This window comes from Typopeltis vanoorti, chromosome 8 (genome assembly GCF_054136105.1).
Source record: "Typopeltis vanoorti isolate ZY-2024b chromosome 8, IOZ_Tvanoo_1.0, whole genome shotgun sequence".
In the NCBI taxonomy this organism is placed as follows: domain Eukaryota; kingdom Metazoa; phylum Arthropoda; class Arachnida; order Uropygi; family Thelyphonidae; genus Typopeltis; species Typopeltis vanoorti.
Window position 1 is genome coordinate 125,522,069 of NC_143556.1, and position 26,385 is coordinate 125,548,453.

The 26,385-nt window shown below is 34.8% G+C and overlaps 1 protein-coding gene across 1 annotated transcript in view; it reads right to left on the reverse strand.

The window, feature by feature from the left end:
- The window catches only part of LOC150104334 (atrial natriuretic peptide receptor 1-like), a 282,793-nt gene that overhangs the window by 179,405 nt on the left and 77,003 nt on the right, over positions 1-26,385 (reverse strand). The window contains exons 4-6 of the mRNA XM_090396460.1: positions 20,076-20,211; positions 10,137-10,228; positions 4,129-4,267 (exon numbers count right to left, since the gene is read on the reverse strand). Of these exons, the coding sequence (XP_090252586.1) occupies positions 4,129-4,267; positions 10,137-10,228; positions 20,076-20,211 (367 nt within the window). The remainder of the gene's footprint in view (positions 1-4,128; positions 4,268-10,136; positions 10,229-20,075; positions 20,212-26,385) is intronic.

Here is a 26,385-nt window from a genome sequence, read left to right on the forward strand (position 1 = left end):
GATTTTCATTGTTTGGGATATCAACTTTATTCCTCTGTAATTTTTGCAGTCTTGTGAATCTCCTTTACCCTTGTAGATGGGAACAAGAGTACTCTCCCTCCATTCCTCGGGTATATTTTCCTGCTGGCAAACTTTCATGAACAGGTCCCACAGCAGGTCAATTCCCTTCCCTCAGTGCCTTCCATGCCTCCACTGGAATACTGTCGGGGCCCACCGATTTTCCATTCCTCATCCTCTTCATGGCCTCCGTCACTTCCACACTACTGATGTTCTGCACCATCCCCTCAGAAGGCAGTCCATCTTCTCTATGAATTCTTGCATTTTCCTCATTCAAAAGGTCCCTCAAAGTATATTCTCCATCTGTTTCTTTTGTCCACATCCCTCCATAGTACTCCTCCTTCAGCGTCTTTGATCTGCCTCACATGTAAGATGTCCTTTGCTGCTTTATTTCTACATTTCGCTAGTTGATAAATTTTTCTCTGTCCTTCCTTTGTTTCTAATTGATCATACAGATCTTGATATGCCATGATCTTCGCCTGTGCCACAACTCTCTTGGCTTCTTGCTTTCTCTCTCCTCTTCCACTCTTGACATCCCACTTCTGCTTTGCCTTCCTCTTAGCTGTCACTGCCACTTGTACATTATTATTCCACCACCAACCCTCCTTCTGCTCTCTAATCTTTCCAGATGTCTCACAAGCACCTCGATTGCACAGCTCAAGATTATTTTGAATTATGTTTCCAATCTTGTACACTTTCCAGTCAATCTGAAATCCTCTCTAACACCTTCTCCCTAAAACGATTCCTTACACTCTCTTCTTTTTAAGCGAAACCATTTAATTGTCTTCATCCCATGTTTTCCAGAGGTTCTTATCTTCGATCTTATTTTAAAGTCTGCGCACAGCAGTCGGAATGAATGAATGAAGAATGAATAATGCAAATTTTTGCATTATTCGTAAATACATTGATCACCTTAACGAAGGATAAAATAAAAGACAGCCACGGCTGTTTTTAACCAGTGACGGTGTCGCTGTATTCGAGTTTCAAGAGATCCGTATGCTTTTTCCCTCTTCAGCAACCAGTATTTTGCGTCTCTCGATGCAGTTGGATCCAGAAGCAGCCTCGTCATCTCTCCGTTCCCCGTGGGCTACTTCATATTTCATAAACAGAGGAAAACGAAAAATACATTGCAGTAGCGTTTCTCTCCTACACAAATTCTTCTACTTTTTTCTCTAAGATCAGGAAATGATCAACTGTTTCTTCCTACACAGCATCCTGTTATGTAGGAAGATGCATTATCACAACAACGCCTACATTATCTTCCTACAGAAATATGTTAAGTTTGCTTTTATCGAAGCATTATTATAAAATATCAATGCTCACATTCCATACTTGGAACTTGAATTACAATGAACGTAATCTCCGATATAAATATAAGGTTAACAAAGTGTTGTTTGTTATTCGTAGTAGCAAGAAGCTGCAATCCCATCTATTGCCGTGAAATTTTGTGCTGCCATCTGGTACGAAAATCAAAAACTAATGCAGTTAGATTGGTTTTTTTTTTTGTCTAATATTTCGCATTTTATTGCATTTCTACGTGTGTTCTTGCAAGTTTTTCATTTCTTAAGCGTTTTCTGAGCTAATCTTACTTTTTTTTTTCAAAATTAAATTAAGAAACCAAACTAAATTCAGCCTATTTCTTTTCAATAGTAATAAGAGCTATCTCCAGTTGCTAGAATTATTGGAACCAATCAATAATCCTACTAAAAGTAAGATTAAAGAAAAGTAAAATCCTACTAAATTTAAATAAAACAAAAATTATAAAACATTCACCATTTTCTAATAATAATAATATACTAAACTATTATTATTACATAATAATATAATATACAATTTAAACAAACTACACGTGTCCAAACATTTATAAGCGTGATTGCTAGAAGAATAGTAGTATACGCTGCTAAATTTTATCCAAGTTACAGTACAGCAATATCAATGCAGAACATGCTTGTACATTGTACTCTTCCACAACTGTCAATACAATCTGCTGTTCGCTTATTCATGACTGTTTGCTTGCTTGCCTCTCTCTGGAAGCGTTAGTTTCTGCTTTTTAACGGCTGTTTATCCAGCACGTATTATTCAATTAAACATGCTGCACAATGCGACTGGTATCTATTATGCATTGTCCGTCTGAAGGAATGAATAAGTCTTAATGGAATACAAATTAGGTGTATTGTGGATTGCGTATTAGTAAGTGTAATAAAATTCCAAATAGTCTCTAAAGAAATCTTAATAGACTATTCAGTTTCCTTCGATCGCAACATGCCAAGAGAAACCTCGACGGAAATGGAATAATGACTCCTGCCAACATGGAAAGCAATACAATTCGCAATCTGCTACCAAATATTTGCATCTCTTTAACATGCAGCAGTGAAATTTTCAATGGCTTTCCTCCCATTTTCCGGGATAGATAACAATAGCGCATACTTAATGTCTCCGTAGCTCAGTCGGTATAGACTGAGCCCTTTGGTCGGAAAGACCTGGGTTCGATTTCCGTCCCTGACGTGAGGAAACTTTATCTGGTCTCTTTCGACTAAAGGTGAGTTAGCGGGTCTCATACGTGGAAGGTTTTCTTCTCCCGGAAAATCGGGTTTTTTGTCCCTCAGAATAGGCAAACCAGTCCTGTGAACACACACACACACACACACACACACACACTTCTACAGACAAAAATACCTCTCCCCTCCCCAACTCGGTTGGGATCGCACGCGTAAGAAAAAGGCTGATCCCAAATAGATGAGATAGAGCACAAGAGGAAGAAGAAGATAACAACAGAGCATACCGAAATCAGAGTATGCGATATCATTACAAAAACGAAGTTTGTGTCACTTACTAAGAAAGCCAAATTGTCGAACTAAAACATGCAGGTCAGTTAACTGCACAGCATTCGGTGATTACTCAATTAAAAGGCTGTGACATTTTAGCAGTTTTGACTTGAATGCAAGGAGAAAAACGAGATGTGGGGGGGGGGAACTTGATTCCTTAGTTTGACAAGTCACAGGGACTTAATCTACTGCTGTTTTATGCTTGGGTTTCCAAAACTTGACATCTCAGGTTAGAAAATCCTGGTCATTATTTCATTTGTAATAAGATAATATTCAAATAACGGGAAATATTCAGAATTTCTCAGTTTATGTAATAATAGCCATGAATCTGACTACTGTTATTATTATGAGGGCTGGAATTATGCGATGATATGTCACATGCTAGAAAATTCAGGGACAAAGTTACGCTCAGGCAAGGTCACTATGTGAAATTATCTAAATAGCTGAATTTTATAAAGAAATCATCACTGCAGTTAAAAGTCAGATGTTAATGTCACTACCAAAATATATCAGGAAAAGGCAGAAGTAAAAAAAAAAGTCACAGTTTTCTTCCACATAACTCATTGAAATGTGCGTTCTCATTAACAACACAACACTCAGCAATACTGAAAAATGTTAAATTCCTGATAAGCATTTGGAGCTTATATTGCACGTGTAATTGAAGGTAGTCAAGCTGCTCATTCGTTCCACCAGCAGGGTATATTCAGAGTATATTTTAAGCAGTTCACTATTATTTGTCGTCAAGTACATGCCGAAGGTTATTTTTAAAGTTCTTAAAAACTAACACTGCTAGCAGATAAAATAAAATGTTTATTTGCAGTATAAGAAACTCGATCACCAAGTCATTGCAGAGATACATGTTAAATGCTATTTCAGAAATAATCGAGTACAAGAAAAATGAAGCACAATGTAGGTTTGCTTTTATGGAATTTTCACTCTATGTCTGTTCTAGGCTGAATGCCCATCCCTTTTTACCTGCAATCCCACTGTGTGTGTGGGGGGGCGTTAATTACATTTATCATATGACTATTTTTGCTTAAATCAATAAATATGTAGTTTTTAATCTAATAAAAATTATTTTTATAGTATTAAAAACAATAAATCAAGACAGCAACGCACCGGAAAGATATTTTTATCTATTTTAACAAAAAGAATACTTTTCCCTATCAAACTTTCTATTCTCTACTTTCTTTGTCTCGGTGCTATGTTAAAAGAAAATACGTGCCGATAAAAGTCAGAAACTTACCATTGTTCGGGCATTTGGATCCGTCAAATCCACATCGTGGGGTGTCCGGAGGAGGATACAATCTACCGCCTGCCCAGTGAAAACGTTTTCCTGGCACATCGACCACTTCCTGGCTGACGCCGATGTAATTGGCTACTACCTAGACGTACATCAATAAACACAACTTATGAGCAGCATAAATAACAACTTACTAGTCATGTCAGATGCTCCTGTTAGCTAGCTCACAAAATACATACTTCGGGATACAACAGGTGATACTCTACATGAATCCCAATAATTCTACTTGTTACAAGAATCTTTGGAAGAAATTAATATGTGGGGGCAAGAAGTTTTGTTTCTGCTGGTATATATTTATTGAGGTTAATATTCTGTTGGCTGAAACAAGTAACAGTACTAATAACGAAAATGAGATCGCATTCAGAAAAAGTAACTAAGAGTGTGATATAACATGATAAACATATCTGGAATTCCGTGATGTTAACAGCAAAGTGCCAATTGAAAGTTTAAAATAATATATATTACATATTAAAAAACTAATATGGGTATACAAGTATTATGGCATTAAATAAAGTCTTTGAAAAAGCAATATATTTATAATTTTTTGCTACGCTTAATAGTTTCGTATCCCAAATATTGGTTTCTTTCCAGTATCTGAAATTTATGTACTTTAAAAGTATAATAGTTTCGCCACTGATTAAACCTATTCTCATATTATATTCACTTATCTTATTCTCAGACAAGAGAATAATAATACCAAAACTGTTTTATTAATGTAAAATTTTACAAATAATTATTTCCATAATTTAAACAAAAAATTGATAAATTCTCTCTAACATACATGAAAAATAAATTTAGAATTAAAAGATTTAAATAAAAAAAAAAACTTTTGTAAACCTCTGTGGTTTACAAAATTTAGTTCTCCGCCACAATCATTTGTACTTACAATCAGTTCAAATGAGAATGTTTTTCTTTAACCCAAACAAGAATCCATCTTTAAGGAAGGAATCTACTTTTCTTAACTTGAAACAAAAAAGAATAAACTTGTCTTACCTCAGTAGTCTTCATATAAACGTTTTACTATATATTTTGTTTGCTTCAGAAAATACCCATAAAGCTCTTGCACGAAACTCTGACTTGACAGTTAGCATGAAACAATTCTTTAATTAGATGAACCTCTAAGTTTTGTCTTCAGGATTCTATTTCTTCTTTGTTTCCAAGTAAAGGGGTTTTAAATTGTGAAGACACCACGTTAGAAAACACTTTATGTTGTTCTATCTTCACTTCAAAATAAGTGCTATCAACAACTTCACATGGACAGCAGTATTAGGTCAATTACTAAAGGAAATAACTTTCTCTGGATTGTATTGATATGCCCTTCAGAAACAATATTTGAGAGGCTTTCCTCAGATTTATATCTTATGGCAGCCGTTCAATGTTTGAAAGAAAGGTCTTCAGATAAATTTATTAGTCTCCGATTCTTTTTAATTCTCTCCTCTCTAAAGAAACCAATCTTCTATTCCATCTACTGTAAAAATGAAAAAAAAAAAAAGTTCAGCTGTTTCTACGAGCTGCACTGCTTCTTAGATGTTTGCGCATCCTCTCATCCACTTCAAAAACTGCAGGTTAAAACTTAGTGGATGTCTCCTTGTATGGGCTGGGTTTACTCACACAAGGCCACCATTAAGACAAACAACGTATGAGAGAGATATTTTTGAGGTAAATAAAAACGGTCTTATTGTACAGGTTTGTCGACAGTTTCTTGATATTTGCTGACCAAAGATAAGTATAGTTCACCTGAAAAACTGTCACGCTTCGTGAATTTTGGGACGGGCCGTAGCGTTTATGAAATATCGCTGACGTTTAGCAATAACTATTTAAATTTTATTAAAAAAATATGAACATAATTTTGAGTGTATTTTATGGAGATGAAGACAAGTGAATTTAATTACAACGATAAATTAAATTTCACCACAGAGTATTAAAAAAGGAAACTGCACTTTTGCAATGCATTACTTTGAACGGAAGAGCGCAGTGGAGGATTAATATGCTGAATCACATTCCACTCTTTTCAATCTCTTTTTATTATATGTGGCTGCTTAAAATACGCAGTTTAGTTAATTTATTAGAACAAACTGTGGCGTATCTAAATGAAATGGAAGTGACTTCCAAGTTATAGTAGTTAATTTGTGTGTATGTGTGAGTGTGTGTGTGAGAGAGAGAGAGAGAGAAGGTGCGATTTACAACGTTTTCCTTGGCTGCCGGTGAGGTTAAAATGTTGACATTCTTGTTGTTGTGGTTTCTATATTCCATTTAGTATTCATGTCGCCTTTTGGTTTACTTGGTGTGCATACAATTCCCACAGTCCATATTTTAACGTTCTCTAAGAATTTAGATGTTTCAGTTTGAGTCATGGTGAGACGAGATGCCCTGTCACAGCACACCATACAATAGTAATTAATATGATGGCTTTAATAAATAATCAAATGATTAAAAACAAAAGTTCATTTAAGATTAGGGTTTCTACTTTTTTAGTGGTTGTTTAAATCTCCTCGCGGTTAGCCTAGTGGCTTTGCGCTTCGCAACCATATGCCTGGAGAAGGAGTGTCCTCAGTTCGATTCCCGTCGCCGACGTGAGGAGCTTAAGGATCTTCCTCAGCCATAGACAAGTTAGCCAGTCTTGGGCGTGGACAGAAGGGTTTTCCCCCCAGTTTATCTGGGGTTTTTCATCCCGCAAGCAGGCAAACTGGCCCCGTGAACACACACGGATCTACAGCCATAAATACTTAACCTCCATGAGGGGGCTCAACTTGCCCCAATAAGGACGAGGGAGAAAAGGGGGGAAACTCAATATGAATAAAAAGTGGTTGTTTAGAACATAATTAAATAAAATTAAAATTTAACTTTGACAAAACTGAGCTGTTGATCTAATTTTAATTACGTCTTGTAAGCCCACATTTCTAAGTGGTACATTGAAATGATTTGTCAGATTTCGCTGTTTCAGTTATGTAGTTAAGGTACACACTGTCAAACAGTCTTGATAACAGCGTCTGCTACAAAATTACATAAGTCGCGGGTGTAAATTAGAAAGTAGCTAGAGACTCAGTTATCTAGTGAGTGTGTGTGTTGCACGTAGGGTGGGTTGGTTGTTGTTAATTAATGAACGAACGAACTAAGACTATGAAGTCAGTATATTGTGCCTGTTAAATGCATAAGCTGTTCTGGCTTTACTCAATAAGAAGTTCGAGTTTCCTGGAGAAAACACTTGCCACTCTAGAAGAATAATCTGTGAGTAGCTTCACCGTTATTCATATAGAAAATCGCACGGAGTGAGAGAGAGGGGGGGGGGAGGAATGAAGAACGTGTGCACTGTTTATTCTGTGTTTTGTTTTCGCAAAGTTTATACATTTAGCAAAAATCAGTATAAGACGAATGTTTTAATTATTAAAAATAATAATTTAATCCGCACTTTAACAAACAGCGCTGATGTTTGAAAACTTTGTCGCCAGTGTTTTGTTTGTTTCTTAGTTTCAGTTCGGTTTACGCGGAAGAGCCTCAGTTTGCTTCGTAGCGTTTAATAAGAAATGGCGTATCTCGAGACTTTTATATTATTCTATCGCGCAACGCAACACTGCGTGAATTAAATTATGTACTACGTAAAAGACCATATTTCTGTCCTCGCGTTGAAAATGTGGTGAACACAAACTCTTTCAACATGCAATGGAGCTTATTTTCGGATGCGTAGCGTAAGAGAAAGTGAAATTTGAGAAGAGAAGATTTCTTTTAGTTCACTGACCCTATTATTCGCAAATACACCACATTTATCGTCTCTGAAGAATGTGGTGATCTTTATTGTTCAAGACTTCGTTTCTTCTGCCTGTACAGCGATTAGCACTGTGTAAATCATAAATCCATACATGCACGGAAAAACTCATAAGTTATCGTCATGCATCTGTCCAAACTTAGAATTCTCTTCTTGCAGTGAACTAAACAGTTCCATAAAATTATTATTCCTTTACTTTCTTCTAAACACATAAAATTTCGTCTAGAAATAGCTGGTCAACGTCTTTTCGCCGCTGATCTAGAAATTCATCGAGCTGCCTTTCTCATTCACCCCATCTATCTCATTTCTCTAGAATAGTCTTGCCAACGTATTGTTCCTAAGAACTACAATTGCATGGTGTTCAAAAAAAAAAAAAAAAGCATCGAACAGGATTCTCTCTCTCTCTCTCTCGGTTCTGTCACAAACTCGATACTACTGTGCTACAAATTCTACATGTCATTGTAGAAATGATAGGTAATCTAAACGTGTTTTAGGTAATTTATTTGAATTATTTTTTCTAGGTCTCGCAAACCGATGGCCTAACTTAAAATTTCAATGCAAATCCAGTCCCACTCCTCCTGTGGGAAATACGCTCAAGCAAGTATTTTACTGAGGTGAGGTAAGAAACGTAATTCTTCTCTTGAACCATAAGCTGCATTTTACATTTCCCCCTGCAAATAAATGCGATGAGTTAACTGCAGTGTATTCAGGTTACACCGTTTGGGAATTGCGAACATCAGATCCTTTATCATTTCGTCTTGTATATTTGTCGTTCCTTCCTTGACATCTTCTTACAAGATGTTGCTTAAAAAACCGGAGGTAGTAACATCAAAATATATGACAACTGTTTGAGGAATACATTTCGAAGTATATGGTTTGTAATCATCATTACCGTAGGAATTTCTTTCTTCTTTTTTTTTTTCGCTTTTCACGTCTTTGGTGTATGTTTTCTCACCAATCTTCCCCTAAGTGCAACACGGCATCATATGAAAGATTTACCGAAGTCCTTTTCAGGTCTCAACTCCTAATGCGCCGGAGAGCAAAGACTACCGGGGATCATTACTGTCTTGTAATATCGCTGTGATGATGAACGCACGAAGAGAACAAGATCCCTCTTGTTCCGTTTCCAACCTCATTTTATCGCACATAATGACATCTCAGGAGTGCGTTCGCTTAATGACTAATGCAAGAGGGACATAAACCATATATTCAAGGGTCAATTAAATGAATGTAAGATATTGGTAAACAGGTATGAATGATGGGATATTTTCAGAAATAATATCCTTCGGTGATGACAGGAAAGGAGAGGAAATGAACGTCCTTTTAGATCATTTGAAAATGACGTTAACACATTCATCGGAATTATGATGCAGCGTGACTATTGGTAAGCCGTCTTTATTATTTTTTTCCTTCTTCTCTGAGTATTTAAACTTTCAACTTCTTTAATAGGATACAAGTAAAGAGTGAAGGAAAACGGCCCAAGAATTAAGATGCTTTCTTCAAAACTATTGCATTTATCGATGCTTCGTTATATTTTTAGTAGATTTTCCAATTGTTCTCTTGGTGTTTAAAGGACACCTCTGAGGAGCTTCCATTGTGAAACAATTTATCGGTACAATTCCAATTTTGTGTTATAATTATCTCTATATTTTCTGATACTAGCTGGAATTTTTTGTTTTATTGAAAAATAAACAAAAATGTTTATTAACTAATTTTTGTTATTATACTGATATGATTTTATGAAAACTAGTTAATTTTTTTTCTACAATTATTAAATGGTTTCCAAATATACATAACATCGCAACACTCAAAGCCACACTGCATTAGTAGCTCTTGAATGCTGAAAGTCTGCAACATTCAGGAGTATATGGTTTCAAGAATATACATGGTCCTGAAAAAATGCTAAAAATAATTGTGCGCATTAACAGCACGAGTGAAATCACAAAGATAATTCAGGAATAAAAGTTATTTTTCCAATATCTTATTTTCCACCTCTTAAGTGTGTCAGAACAAACAACTAGAGTGTATATGTTACTTTAACGGTATTCACTATCATTTCTCAAAAGGCGATGCTGTACTATTTAAACAGCTTCATGAAAATTATCAATTCAAGTGGATCTTGTGATTCTAAGTTAACAAACAGTCAAACAGAAGCAAGTTTAAATTGATACATTATAAATAATTCTACCTCAAACACTCCAGTTTTAGGATCCATGTCCATCAGCGAATAGTCAGCATTCCGATCTCCGTTATCATCAATAATGACTTTGCCTGTTATTCCTGTAAACGTAAAAACACATTACACATGAATAATTAATAGTTTTATGTGGCAATTTCATCTTTGTAATAAAATAGATGCAGCATGACTATTGGTAAGCCGTCTTTATTATTTTTTTCCTTCTTCTCTGAGTATTTAAACTTTCAACTTCTTTAATAGGATACAAGTAAAGAGTGAAGGAAAACGGCCCAAGAATTAAGATGCTTTCTTAATTCTTGGGCTATAGATGAAATATTATAATATTGCATTCCCCTCCCACAATATTGGGTAGATGTGTATGTGCGCACGATTGAGATCCGTTCTTTTTATTTATTCAGTGTGATCCATGTTCAACAACAATAGTCAGGGTATTTCGAAATACGCACCCTTCCTATTTGACTTATGGATCAGTTTATTCATCAGTTGCTATAGATAAATCAATGTAAATATAAATAGAATTTTTAAAATTTGAAACTGCAAGAAATATTATCTGATAACTTTGAAAAAACTCAAATACCCAATCCATAAGAGAACTTGTGCACGCACTTCTCAGGGTTTTATTCAGTTCTAGTCGTAGGATTTACTTCCCACAAAAACAGCCAGTACACACGAAGACAAACGAAGTTTGTATACTGTACTGATTTTCAAATCCTGAGTCTAAGAGATAGAGTCATTTCAAGAGTTGTCCTCAAACTGTACTTTAAAAAACTAGGTTCGAATCTTAGGATACGAACGCTTACTTAAAATTATGAATTGCATTCAGCACAGACTACTCCATTCAGGTTAGAAGAATAGATAGCACCTCAACTTGTCTACCAACAGACAAGGGATTCGAATCTCACCGTAAACATTCATGTTTAAACGAAAAATAATTTTTTTCTTTGCTGATTTATCGGTTGAGTTATCAAAAATTTTGTGGCTAGAGAAGATTTGCAGATTTAGTAAATCTTAGCTGACCCATAGTGCTAAGTGTGTTGTAGCTTTTCGGCTATTTATGGGACTTGAATAGATATAAGTGATCCTAATTATAAATAAAACATTACGTATTTGCCTTCTCCAACACTCAATCCAAATATAGCATGAAAACTAAATAGTTCATTACGCTGAACATTCATAATTCTTATTTGATTAAGATTAACATTAGTATTGAAGCGTAGAAATTTTTTGTTTGTTTTTCCACTGATCGTGCTGGCCATAACTGCGAAACTGAATCAAAGCAAAACAGGTCTTTATTTAGTCAGTTTCCAGGATTACTCAGCTGTTCCCGAAACTTCCACTCAGTGAGACTCTGCAGGAAAGGTATTAGACAGTAAACAAAAAAAATAAAGTTCTCGCACCTGAGATTTAAGTGAGTTAATTCCTTTATTCATTGTAGCGAAGGGCATGCTTTTAAATGGCATGACGGTGTCGTTGCCGAAAGAAATCACGAGTCTCTCAACAGGTGATAAGAGTAATCCTGATTGATGACTTCACAACAAAATACTCGTCAAACTGAGATTTCCACAACAGCAATGTTTCTATTTCAATAAGAAACAAATCTAAATGTATTTGATTTTATGAATAATTTGACTTTAAATCTATTTAACTGATTATCTTCTGATATACTGTTTCTTAGTTTGAAATTATACTAGCGCAGTCCTCAAGAAAATAAAATGTCCTAAACAGGAAATTATGTGCTGAATATTCACAAGTTGAACACTTACCGCTTAATTTTGGAGAAAAAAAATTAATAACAATCATTAGAAGAAAAATTATGACAAGATCGATTCTTTAAATACATATACATATTTATTCAAGCTCTAAACCAGGAATACAAGATTATCAACCAAACATTTATAAAAAATGGATACAGTAAAAAAACTATTCACAAGATCATCCACAAAAGATACCAGTAAGAATAAAAAATATTTCAGGAATGCTATTGCCATTCCTTATGTTAGAGGCATTTCTGAAAAAATAGACAGAACACTACGCAAATACAACATTAAAACCACCTTTAACCCCCCAAATAAGTTAAAACACCTACTCAGTTCTTCTAAAGATACTCTTCCACGCCTAGCCCACTCAGGGGTATTCAAAATACAATGCACATGTAACATACCATACATAGGAGAAACAGGGCGAACTATCCCAATCAGACAAGATGAACACAAACGACACATTAAATACCTCCATTTTGGAAAAACCGGCCTTTCTGACCAACCACGAACCTTCAAAACATACCACAGAATTGATTGGGAAAATACAGTCTCTACACCGCACACAAACCTCGTTTGAGAGAAAGTTTAAAGAGTCATGTAAAATGCTCAACCACAACCGAAATATCAACAAAAATGATGGCCTAACCATTTCAAGAATGTGGAGGACCCATCTACAACCTGTATTACAACCAAACTAGCCGTAGAAAAATTAATACATGAGGACTTGAGCAGTTTATTATAGTTCTATTGTTTTTTTTTTTTGTTTTTTTTTTAATTTTAATTTTTTGTTTTAATTTTTTATTTATTTTTTATCACTAGAGGTCAGGCTAGGGAAAAGGATTAATTAACTACGTAGATTTAGTTTACCGGTATACAGGGCTAGGGCTTGGTTCCTTATACACTTGTATCCTTCCGATGATGACTTCGATGCAGGGGTCGAAACTTCAAGTTTTATTTTATTAGTAATTAATAAAATAATCCGTTCAACACGTGTGTTTTTGTGTCCATAAATTTATAAACATGAATGCTGATCACCGTGTAACCTTAAAAGAAAGAATTAAATACTTATGCTTTAAATACGTATAGTAATTCATTTCTGGCAGTATGGTTTCGTTAGAGTATGGGCTCTTATTTTAAAATGCCCTGCAACACAAATTTGTGTGTTTATACACGCAGACGCTTGCGCAATAATAATTTAAACTGCACCATACAAAACAAGACGTTTTAGTAATATTTCCTATCAATTAACGTGGTTTTTATTATTTCTCTGAAATGTGGACAATTTTCAACTTTAATTACGAATTAAAGAAATGTAAAATCGAATTAAATTATCTTTTAGATTTCAAAATGGATAAATTCATTTCCTAGAAAATATATGAACCGTTTGATAGTATTCATATAACATTTTACAGGTTGCAAAAAAAACGATTTTTATCTTTACGCAGAAGCGTAAAGATAAAAATCGTTTTCTTGCAACTGTTATAATTTATAACAACCGATTGTTATAAATTATGGCGAGGCATTTAAACGTCACCTTATCACATCGGGAAAATTGAATAAAGACTGTAAAACATATCCGTACAGACATTAATACATTACGCTTCTCAAATGCCTGCATTTGCTACATCATCATCATCAACTGTGCCACTCCCAGTTAGCTGCATCGGGAATAATTAGAGTATCATCTTGAATGACAAGTAACCAGATCGAGTTCAATTAGCAACATGGCATGCTCTGCTAATCGCTTCCAACACAAAATTATCAATGATACTCTGATTACTTATTGATTGGTCGGGAGATACTATGAAAATAGTGTTAATATACAATAAAATGTTAAGATATGCTCAACATTCTGTTATAATTCCTCACAGTTTAAAAAATAACGAAACAAACATTAAAACAAATTAAGCGCCCTTTTTGCTGATTTTTTTAATTTTAATTACGGTATTTTAAAATTATACTAAGAGAAATAAAATTCAGAATAATTCCTTTCTGTTGTAGCTTATTATAGTTGCAACTATAATAAAATATCTTAAAATATCTATAGTTGCAACTATAATATCTTAAAATACATTTTAGAGATCTTCGGGGTTTATTCTTGGAACAACTGGTGTTGCATCCGCAGATAGTTTAATATATGATTTCTGTTTATTTCGGTTTTATTTTGAAGAATATGCGGAGAGAAAATTTATTTGCCTGCATATATTATTATTGGGAAAGGTTTACGAAGTACGATCAGCAATTTTTGAATATTTTTTTAATATGATTAGCAATTTCTGAATATTCTTGAAAATGCTGAAGGCACCAATTCAAACAAAAAAATAGTTTGAAATTATTTTCAAACTATTTTATGCCTATCTTTACGCTTGTTATGATCTGCAATTAACTTGCACGCCAAAAAAGTGAATGATTTTACTAATAATTTAATCCATATCCTCAAACTGTAGCCGAAATTAATATAAACAGCGAGAGTTGTTATTTCGAAGGCGAGATGGCAGCACTATACATACAAAGCGAAAGCTGAGTCAAACGAAAAATGATTGTTTCAGTTAATGAAAATCATGTGAGTTCATGCATGCATGTGTGCTACATCAGTCCAACAAACGCGTAAAGAAAGAGAGAGGGAGACGAAACAACTAAGTTAGTGTATGGTCAGTGGCATCAGTGGTTTTATTTTAAACGCAGAACTTCGAATTAAATTTATAAAAGTTTAATGAAATAGTTAAGTAACAATTGTCAAAGGTTGTAAGCGAGTGACTACTGGGTTGGGCAGCTATCATCATGTTTTAAATTGGATTTATAAAATGTTGGATTTATTCCTTAAACATGTTAGGTTCACTAAGATAACGTTTAAGGTAATGTCTGCACTGGTTTGTGCTTTAGCATATAAGTGTTTAAATTATTTGGTGAATTTACTTCTGGAAGCAGCTTAACGTCTGTTACAACTGAAAGCCAATATTATAAATCGCCACCGTAGCGCAAATGGACTTCGTGCCCTTCAAATGGAAAATACCTCAGCTCGATTCCCATCGTGACGAAGGGGGATCCTTATACGGGCTTTTTCGCTTGAGTTAATCGATCTCTTACGGAGGTAGCAGTTTTTTCCTTCTAACATACAGGCAAATCGGTCATGAGAACACGCGCAGTTTACAGAGAAAATGCTATTGGTGGTGGGTTGAGTTTTGTGATGATTCCTTGGAGACTTCACGTAATAATGACATTAACATAAAGCATTACCGTGATCGTATATTTTAGATCGAGTTTAGTATTACCGTAAACATGCAATTTTTATGGGATGTCAATCTATTGCATATTTTCTTACCTAAAGCGGTCCAAGCAATAATAAATAAAAATTCTTGAATTTTTATTTATTATAAAACTGCCCTACTGAAAGGCGCTTACATGGAAGTCATTTAATGTAAAATTGTACGCAAAATAGACTTATAGCGTTATCTGCATTGTTTTAACCTGAATGAACCAATATTATTCAGTAATGAGATATTAAACCAACGCAAAATTGGACCTGCAAAACTACGTTCCTTACTTTATGTAGATGAAGTTAGTGAATCCTCTTAGCTTTCTTCTCAATCATTTGCTCCATCAGCTGTGCTGAATCTTTTCTTAGTTTGTAGAAGAGTGAATAAATGAATAATATCGCTTGAGATTTTTCAGTATCTATCAGTTTTCTTTTTTTTTTCTCTCCTTGAATTGTGACCTTCACTCATTCCATTTAATCTATTCTCTGTATTCTCAATATCGGTTCAAAATTCTTGGCGATTAACATTAAAATAAGTATTGATTCTAACAATACCGATATCCACCGCACGTCTCTATCAAGACGGTATAACATTATAGGAAAACTCTTTCACAGATGCAGACAAAGAAGTTTGTCATCAAACGTAATATTGATTCCTTTTAACTTGAGAGTGAATGGTGCTCGTCCCATATGTAAATGACAAAATCTGAAGTAGTTTTTTTTTGTGTATGAGAGTTCTTAAGAATTGGGATAGGAACTAGACTTATATACATCTAGTAAGAAACCATTAGCCAATAGCTGTCAAAATCTTTTGGTTTCAAGAATGTTACCGTGAATGTCAGGGCAGATAAACTGTATGCCAAAATCGATATTTCTCTTGTTGTATGGGCAGATAATATGCTAAATGCTCAAAATAGCATTTTTCATCACGGGAACTCGGATTTATAATATTGGAACCCCAGAATAACAGAAACAAATTAAAATACAATACGTTTGACTCAGCCTTAGACTCTTCGCCAGTAATTCAATACACCCCGATATTTTTGCTATTTGTTTTAAACTTAGCAATCGTTGACTGAAAATTATAAAACACAAAAATATATGATCAACAACTAGCAATTTATGTTTTGCAAAGTGTCATAGATAAAGATGTATAATATCATTACCTATCCACTGATCTGTGAAACAATATTATACATAAAAAATTTTTTTGCTATGTACTATTAACCGTGTTCTTGTGTGGTTACTACATTAAAACCTAAATTATGCCTGAGTATAAATATTACGAACTGTTTATTACTGATGTTATAATCTACAAGCTTAACCATTGCATAATAGATTCACACAAATGATATTTTTATGTGCATCTCGTCCACGAAAGGACACATACTACATTACCTTAGACAGACTAAAAATCAGAAACCAAACAGGATTTTGTCAAGCCACTTCAGACCTCCAGTAAGCAAAGGAAGGAACCTCATACTGTACGGCAAAAATCGTCTGCCGCATAAAGAACCGCTTTTTCTTTTGGTTGGAGAGTAAGACGCAACTCGCCTGGCCAACAAATGGAAGACATCTTATGAATTTTGTGAAAAATTTAGTTAAACTCGGTCGTGAATTACATTTAGAAGTACATCAATGATTAACTTTATATATTTCTTACAACAATCTATAAAACATCTTAGCTGTATTCTTTCACAGTGTAATTCTATAATAATAAACGGAATTTAGCAACATAATCTCCTATATTTAGAACCTTATTCAAAGGTCTACTTAAATCAATTTAATGAGAAAGCTCCATAGATGAATCAATGATCTCCCTCTCCATTTACTGTAGAAATCAGCATTTCTTATAACTGGGCTCACTTCGAAAAAAAAAAGTGATCTTCACCATTCCTTATATCTGAAATAGAAACGAGCATTCGCACAGTCGAAGAATTCTGTATAAAAATTCTGAAATATTTCACATGAATCCTACAAAGTGAAATTTATAACAATGATCACATACTTCGCGAACCAATCCTCACTAATTGAGAGGCTGTAGTTGAACATTTTGCGTTCATGACAAGATTGCACTATACCGCGAGAGAAAAATGACATTCACACGAATATTTGCGAGTCGAATAAAACTCGAGTTGCAGCTTTATTGTTAAAGAAATAAGGTAATAGAAAAACAACAGTTCTTTTAAATTAGTACACCACTCACCTTGAGGATTTATTTGGCGAAAACTGTAGCATTCAGTGCATAGAAATGGCATACGGTCTCTATCCATCCTTCGAGTTTCCCCTCCCTCTTTTTGGACAATTTGATCGGTTATAGGCATTTTTCAAAGATCTTTACAAAAAACAGAATCAGCATGCTTTAAATCAGACAACTTGACATTTAATTTGGTCAACTGCTTCGCTAATAGTGCTTCTGCAGTCACCAGGGAAACCTCGGCTAGAAAGCCAACTTGATTCGAATTTCGTCATGACGTGGAAATTTTCAAATGAAAATTGGTGTTATATAGTGGCGTGATATGGCTGCATGTCTCTCGGGAGTTTCAGAAGTCAGTAACATATACAATAAATACACAAAATGCATTTAGCACTGAGTTCATGGATGCAATGGAGTGTGTAAATTCATATTCCACAATAAATCCAGGCTTGCAGTTTCATAGAAGACCGTAAATAAGTGGAGCACTAACTGATATATAAAAATAACGCAAAAATTAAAATTTCAGAGGTCCGCTTTTTAACATTTTAGCAATTAGACCAAGTTGGAAATATGGATGGGACAGCTTTGACTGGCAGTCATGGCCAAAAGTATAATTCCACTGACACGTTATACGAGTCGTATGTATGAAGTACGATATTTATACTACTGAATTCAGATATGATGGATGGCAATCCCTTTTACAAGTTGGCCATTAGCGTTATCTATTGCTTCAAATATTAAATGGCTGTCAGAGCGAGTAGCATGGCTGTCTTCAATCGATAGGCTGTGGATTACAATCTTATTGTGAGCATGGATGTTTGTGAATTAGGTGGTACACGAATTTCGTCGCTCGTCCATTGGAGGATTATTTAACTCCTGCCTACTAACGACGCTTAAATGTAAGACAACTTTAAAGACACTTTCGTGGGGGATTCACCAAAGTTAAACTGATGTTTAACTTTGGATCAATGAATAAATGTTATCACGAAAGCTGCTTGATAACATTTATCATGCAGCTTTCGCCGAAACAACATCACTCAGCTTTCGGTGAAAGGCAACAGTGAGACGGTGCTAGAAAACATCCAGAGTGAATGTGATTATGAATATATTTCAGTGCCGATGATAAAATTATCTGAAATCTGTAAATATAAAAATAGAATAGTATTCCAGGTGAAATTTTTAAAAAAACTTACTTAAAGGTTTATCAAATAAAATCGTTATATGCTTGTGAAAGTCGAATTTCAGATGATTGATTGGTATATTGAGAGATTTACTCTAATTTATAAATGTGAAAATAAAACCAAGTTTAGAATAATGAGGAATTGTAACACTCTTTATCCTTGAGTGCTGTACTGTTATTCAACCTCTGAGAATGACTTTTGCTTTCCCTCCTATCGTGACGCTAATTCCTTACTGTTTATATCAAAATTCCTTCATCCACTCTGATATCGCTTGTTTTTTTTTGCCTGTTTGCCAAATTTCCCAGTCCGCAAAATTTTTCATCACAGTTAACGTTCCCGTTCGATATCTTCGTTCAAAACCATATTTTGGTAAATTTAGAAGTAAAGGAAGAGCATCATGTTGTGCAATAAGTCTGACACGCAGTCCGTTGCATGACGAAGGAAATGAACTACATAATTGTATTTATTTATTTATAATTCATCCGTGGGAACTGATGAATCTTTAGCTGGGAAATGAATTTCGTTGTTCACAGTGAGACTACTTACTTACAAGAGTTTTAAAGTGTCTTGAAAAATATCGATATTTGTTCTCCAGAGTAAGGTTTGTGAACGGTTGAAAGCCTTGCTTGAGGCTGTGATTTGCATAAAGATAAATTGAAATTCTGTTTTACAGGTATCTATCGTGTTATCTGATTTATTATGGTTCTTGGGTTCATGTTGTTGGCTGTGCATGTGTTTGCGAGCGCACTTTTATGATTGTGAAAAAAAAATGCTCAGTTTTAGATGAGAGAAAGAGCCGTACTGCGCAACATGTAACAACGATTTTACTTCTATTGCTCAGAGTAGTCTTAGGCATTCGGTTTAGTGTTAGCTGACCCGATTCTGGGAATCGCTTAGATTCTCGGTGTATGAATTAATGAAAATCTTTCAATTTTTGATAATCATTAATTCGAGAGTAATGTTGCATATCAAATGATATAGAGGGATTAAGCTATACTCTAACTGGTTGTTAGTTCTTTATATATACGTAAAACAATATTTTTGTGATCAGTTTGCTACGGGAAAAATTTAGCAGGAAATTAAGTCGCATTCTCAGCTGCTGGTAAGAGCAACATTTTTAGGTGTGTGTGTGGGGGGGGGGGGGATGAGAAGTTTTGCTTTAAACACTGCCCAGTTTAAGCCCGTTTGTTAAACTGTCGTCGTGCCCACCATGTTTCTGTTACGAGAATTTAAAATGAGTTCTGAAGAATACGAAAAATATTCCAAACAGAAACAAGCATCACAGAAAAATAAAAACATTAAAAACACTCGAAGGTAGATAACGCTTTTTTAGGAGTAAAAAGAAACATTTCATTCACAGGATATTGTAATTGAAACAAAATCATTTTGATTTTGCTTCTTGCAAGGAAGCTTAGAAATTTGGAATTGACGTAAAGAAATGGGAGAAAAAATTAAAATGTATAATTTTCTTGTAATGACTTCCTCTTTTGCAAAAAATACATGATTCATTTTGAATAAATTTCTTTAAGCACGTACCTTCAAATGTCCTGTTCCACATCTTCTGCGTAATAATCGAGCCATTGGTGATATTGTATCCTTCCGCTAAAGTTTCGTTCAGTGCTACGGCATACAACAGTACAGCTTCGTGAAATGCAGTAACAAATGTGTTGACCTGCAGAGAATCAAATTCTATCAGAATATATTGAAATGAAGAATCGCAAAGTCAGTTTTAATTCGCTCATTAATTCAGTCAGTTTCAATCATATACCAAAAAGAAACCGAATTTTTCGAAACTAGAAGAACCTAGTGGCGCCACCTATTGTATCTTTTTGTTGTCGAAAGCGGCAACCTTCATTAGTGTTGTGTCAACTGTTTATGACATTTGTTTCATTAGAAGCCGAGTTATAATGTCAAGAGTGACAGTGTGGTTTGACGAACGGTCGGAAAATGAGTTTCAAACAGAGAGCTGCGATTGATTTTTGTGTTAAACTTGGTAAAAGTTTTACGAAACGCATCAAATGCTTCAAAAAGCATACGGTGATGAATGCTTATCCCGTACTCAAGTTTACGAGTGGTTTAAGCGATTTCAAAGTGGTCGTGAGACGCTTGAGGACGACGAAAAGCCGGGCTGTCCAAAAACTGGACTGAGCGAAGTTAACATAAAAAAAATGCGCGATTTCATCAAAGAAAACCAGAAATCGTACGTGAGATTGATGGAAGATGAATTGGGGATTCCAAAATCGGCTGTGCACAACATGTTAACCGAGAGTTTGGGCCTTCGCTAATATATACAATAAATATTCCCCACAAGTTGACTGACGACCAAAAAATGTACCGAATTGAACCCTGCAAGGATCTCATTAAAACCGCTTGTAAGGAATCACACTTCCTTGAAACGATCGTAACTGGTGACGAAACCTGGTGTTTTGAGTATGAGCCCGAAACAAAGCGCCAAAGTGTTGAGTGGAGACTACCAGAGGAGGGGCATCCGAAAAAAAGTCGCTTGGAGAAGTCAAAAATAAAGACAATGCTGATTTGTTTCTACGATTCCAAGGCAGTATCCACAAAGAATTCGTTCCGCCTGGCCAAACGGTGAATAGTGAGTTTTATCTCGAAGTTTTGAAGCGATTGATAGCGAGAATTCGTCCCGTACGCATGAATATCGTGAAGACAGACTGTTCGTCAAAACACACTATCACTCTTGGCACTATAACTCTGCTTCTAATGAAATAAATGTCATAAACAGTTGACACAACACTAATGAAGGTTGCCTCTTTCGTCAACAAAAAGATACAACAGGTAGTGCCACTAGTTTCTTCCATTTTCGAAACGTTCGGTTTCGTTTTGGTCAGAGGGTGTATAAAAATCTGAAATAAAATAATCACACTTTCACAACGGATAGAAGGGAAGTCCGATAAGTGTGTGTGCATTACCTCTATTATTGTTTGGAATCTTTGCAGAAAGGGTCGTGGAAGAAATAGAAACAAGCATGTATCTCAACTAATGGAAGAAATATAACCTTGTGATGAAAAATATGAACATGAAATAATAAGAATACAAATAACCGAAGCGATATGTCTTAAAAAGAAACATTAACAGGAAAGTCAATATAAATACAGAAATGCAACTGCTTTTCCTTTGTCTATTCCACAAATGCGCACCTTCAGAAACATGGACCACTCGAAAAAAAATGATAGTTCTAGAAACATCCCCTTAAGAATTATGCTAATTAGCTGGATAGAAAACATTTGTTTCCAAAAAAGTGCTTGAAAGAGCAAACAAACAGAAGAAGTTGACTTAATGAGATGGGAAAGAGGAAAATGAAATTCTTTGGAATCGAAGGAAAACACTGCAAGGACCGCCAGCCTCCAATAATATTAGCAGTCATGATTTCTACGAGAATTTATTTATTATTATATTCATCGGTAATTATCAAAAGAGTTAACTAATAATAAAACTTTTCCAACTACTTAACAACTGTAGTGTTTTACGTGTCTTATTTGTTGTCACGGCTATTCTAATATGTGTTTTAATACATTCAGTTAAACCTCTCAATTTTATTTATTTATGTGTGTGAACGCATTTAAGGTGTTCAACGATACATCAAAAACTTCAGCGTACTTGGCAAAAGCGGATGTGTCTTCGATTGCACTGTAGCATGCTTGCTAAGAAAAGCGAATTAGGGAAGCTACTTTTAACATTCCTTATGACAAATACGTCTGTTTGCAGTAGTGTATGAGCCACACGGTCAGAGTAAATTTTCTTATTCTGGGCATCTTGGAAAATATGCTGATAAATGGAGAAAACACCAAAATTAATGTATTTATTTGATAAATACAGCATATAGTTTTGGAGAGAGAACGTATTTCCTTACCATTTTAAAAACACGTGGCTTCAGAGCTGAACGTCTCTTCTGGGAATCGGTATATGATCTACAAAATACTCCTCATTTAAACAAATTTGGCTGCCGAATCTTTCGAAGATCTAGCAAGCGTCCTCCTACAAAAACTTCAGCAACCGACACTGTGATTGTATAGAGAGGGGAGGGGGAGAGAGAGAATAGTCAGGAAACAAAACAAAGATATTTCTTGTCCTTTTTAATTCTGCGCCTTTGTAGCTCTCAAGTAAACGGAGGAAATATGTGGTTATACCTCCCAAGAAAATTCATTGAATTAGTTCTCTCAATGTCGTGTAAACAGCTGTAGGATTGCTTATGGCAGTTCGCCTTTTAAAACAGATTCTCTAGAACCTGACAACAAGATAAAAATAACTATTTTCTCAAGAAGTAGACCCTTGTGGTGGTATTCTTGAGTTCTCTGTCATTGTGAGCAGCCTTTCTACAGCACATCGCTAACTTTGGACTTGAGAATGCTAGATCGCTGCTGATTGGTTATATAAGACCATTCTCGAAGATGGCACTGTCACTAAAATAATATTAAATATTCTCTTTAAAATAATATTAAATTTTCCTATGGACTTATTTTATTTTTTTATATATAATTAATTATACTGCCTATAAAGGAGACCAGAAGACTGACCTAGTTCTCTTGAAACCATTGATATCCTTTACAGACTAGATTTATCATCAGTTTTCTCGTGAATGGAGGGTTCCAATTTACTTTTATTTGGGTAGTGTATATAAATAGGATGCATGAGAAGAACCTGCCTAGCACGGATTATTCAGAAAAAATTACTGCATTCCTATTTTACTTATGAGATTTAACTGCGTGTTTTCTTTTTTTTTTCTTTCAGTGGATTAAGACCGTAGGGTTTAAATTACAGATAATTTCGTGCATTCACTCTGGAAACGGGCACAGGGACACATCAAATAATGGATAAATATCGTATATGAGTGCATCTCAACACGCTGTTGAACTGAATTCCTAATGAGAAAGTGTCAGCGTTTCGGATTTCTGAAGGAAATGACTACTGGTGAACGCAGAGTGCGAATTATTGTGAGCAGTAGCGATTATTACAGTACCCTAAAGCCTCCTTCTAAAGGTACACAACACACGTATCTTAATGGGGTTTTCGTCTGATTAGCAGGATACGAAAGGCCGAGCTCAACGTCGTGTGGACTTACTAGTTTACGGTTACTGACATACCATCCGTTTATTTGAAGCTGAGCAAAGCTACTTCACGTTTCTGAGATTTCTATAGTTACGTGGAAATTCCTGATACCCGGAACTAATTCTAGGATTGAACTTTTAGTTATTCAGTTATCTACTGGTTTCGTATACCTTTTCAAACACACATATTGCAAACAGCCTACTCTCAGAATGACAAAATGATTTCAGACATGAAAGGATCACGTATCGATAATGTCTATGTTTAAAAAGACAACATCGAGACCTCATTTAGCCTTTTATGAGAAAACAGTTGTTAAAATACATACAGAAAAATTAGGGAGTATAATGAAAAAACAAGGTTTTCCCATTATATTTAGTTTCAAGCTATACAATGCTTATATAAAGACAAAAATTACGTTACAATTAGATAATAAATTAATAGAAGAGAATGAAATTAAAGAAGGTGTAAATATATTGATATATAAAAATGTAAAACAATGATAAAACACGGTATCCAAGCTAACTAGAAAAAAGATACAATGCTGTATTCAGATGATCCGATTATATTACGAGACGATGGCGTTCAAAAACCAGTTCATGAGTTGAATAAAATCAGCCAACAATACAGTTTCAAGATCTCACAAAAGAAAACAAGTCGTGGCATTTAAATGTCGAGATCATGTCAGATCGGAAATAATCATAGAAGATAAAATAACAGAATAGGTGACACAATTTATTAATATATCTAAAATATAGATTTCAAAAAAATAAATACATTTCAGAAAATTTGTAGAACTATTAAATAAAAAATGTTCCACAGATTAAAAAACAATTGAATGAGATATGAATTTAAAAAAATTAGAAACCCAATTTTAATTTTATTTAAATTGGGCTTCGTGGATTAGGAATATGGACTGTTAAAAGCAAAGATCGAATAAAATCCAAACCGTAGAAATAAGATTTTTAGCAACGGTTAAAGGATGTACAAAATTAGATCCTATAAAAATGAAGACATCAGTTGAGAGATAGCCATTTACAACGTAAATAAGAAGATCAAGAAATATCGAAAGATATGGAAAGCGCATTTATAAGGATGGAAAGATATTGACTACCAAAGAATGAATAAACAGACCAAAGGCTAAAATTAGAGAGGACGCAGAAGACCAGCTGCAATATGGAAAGCCCAGCGAGGCCGAAATAAGTTAATGCCTAATCATTGACGAGAGTAAGAAGATTTGAACCATCTACGACTGAATTTTCAGCAGAATTAGGCAATACTGTAAACTGGCGTCTGCACTTCCAGCAGAACCAAATTAGAAAGTAGACAGATCATCTAACAAGTTTTACTTTGTCCTAAGGAACCAAAAGATATTCAACAAGCTGAATGCAAATCGGAGAAGCAAGATAGGCAATTATCCACAGAATTCAATATTTAAATCGTCCTCACACGTGCAGAACTGAATATATTACACAAATATTTTAATTTGCCTTTAACCCCTAGATCCTCAAAGTGGATATTATAGCTAACAGAAATAAAAGGGATTGGTTGGAACAACCAAAAAACCTCAAGAGACCTCATTCGTATTCAAACAACAGCTATATTAATTTAAATAGCAGCACCATAGTTATAAATGAGGAAAATGAAGATGCTACTGAAAAATACACGTGAAAAAAGAATAGTTCATGAAACGACAATAACATCCACGACTTGTTAGACTTGGAACTGATTCGGATACATCATAAGAGAATAATTTGACAAAGGCTCATCATCTGGAAAGAAGAAATCAAAACCGACTGAATCCTTAAATCCCCTTACAGGTGTTAGTTCTGGGAATTTACGGAACCCTGAAGATACATAAAGCGACCGTATCTCTTAGGCTTATTGCAAATTACAGAGATTCGCCACCCTCCAGTATTTCCAAACATCTAACTAATAGCACGACAGGTAGGAGAGACAGTCCTTTTGAATGAAATACGAATTTTTATTACAAAGAAACGGAAGCAAAATATCAGAGCAATCGAACCTTGTAGCAGGATGTCACAATACAGATATTCCCAGAAATTAAGCATTAGAACTGCCTCAAACTTTTCCCCACCGGACACAATCCTATTGTTCAAACATCGCATAGAATTCACATTCTTCCAGTTTCAAGAAAACTACTAAGAACAAAAATAATGTCTGGTCCGTCTCAGATTTCAATTAATTTATGGAATCATTTGAGGAAAACAAAATCAAATTCTGGGGTTATGACTGTAGTCTTCTAAGTCCTATGTTCAATATATTCGTTCTAGATTTCAGAGACTGTCTAAATAGCCTATATCCACCACACAATTCCAAAACCTTTCTGGATATATTTCCAGAGGTCTGCTACGAAAGCAAATAAATTCATTTATTCGGTATACAGAAAAGCTTATCTACGATGGAAGATACTTCCATCCATCATGTCATATCACTCCTCGTATAAAATGGAAGTGAAACGCTAGGCGACAGAGCATATAAACGGATGAGGAATCAAGGATTTACCTCAGCACCACAATACTCAAAATGAATACAGGTACAAAAAAGATTAACAATCCCTCCCACTACAACGACAAAGATGCGGTAAATCTTCCTTACATCCAACATGTAATGAACAAAATTTCTGAAATACTTCGACAGCATGGCATAAAGATAGATTTCCTCCCAATATGCAATATCGAGATTTTTACATACTCTTCAACAACTCCACCTATTCCTTAAATATCTAGATGTTTATAAAATCCACTGTTCATGCATT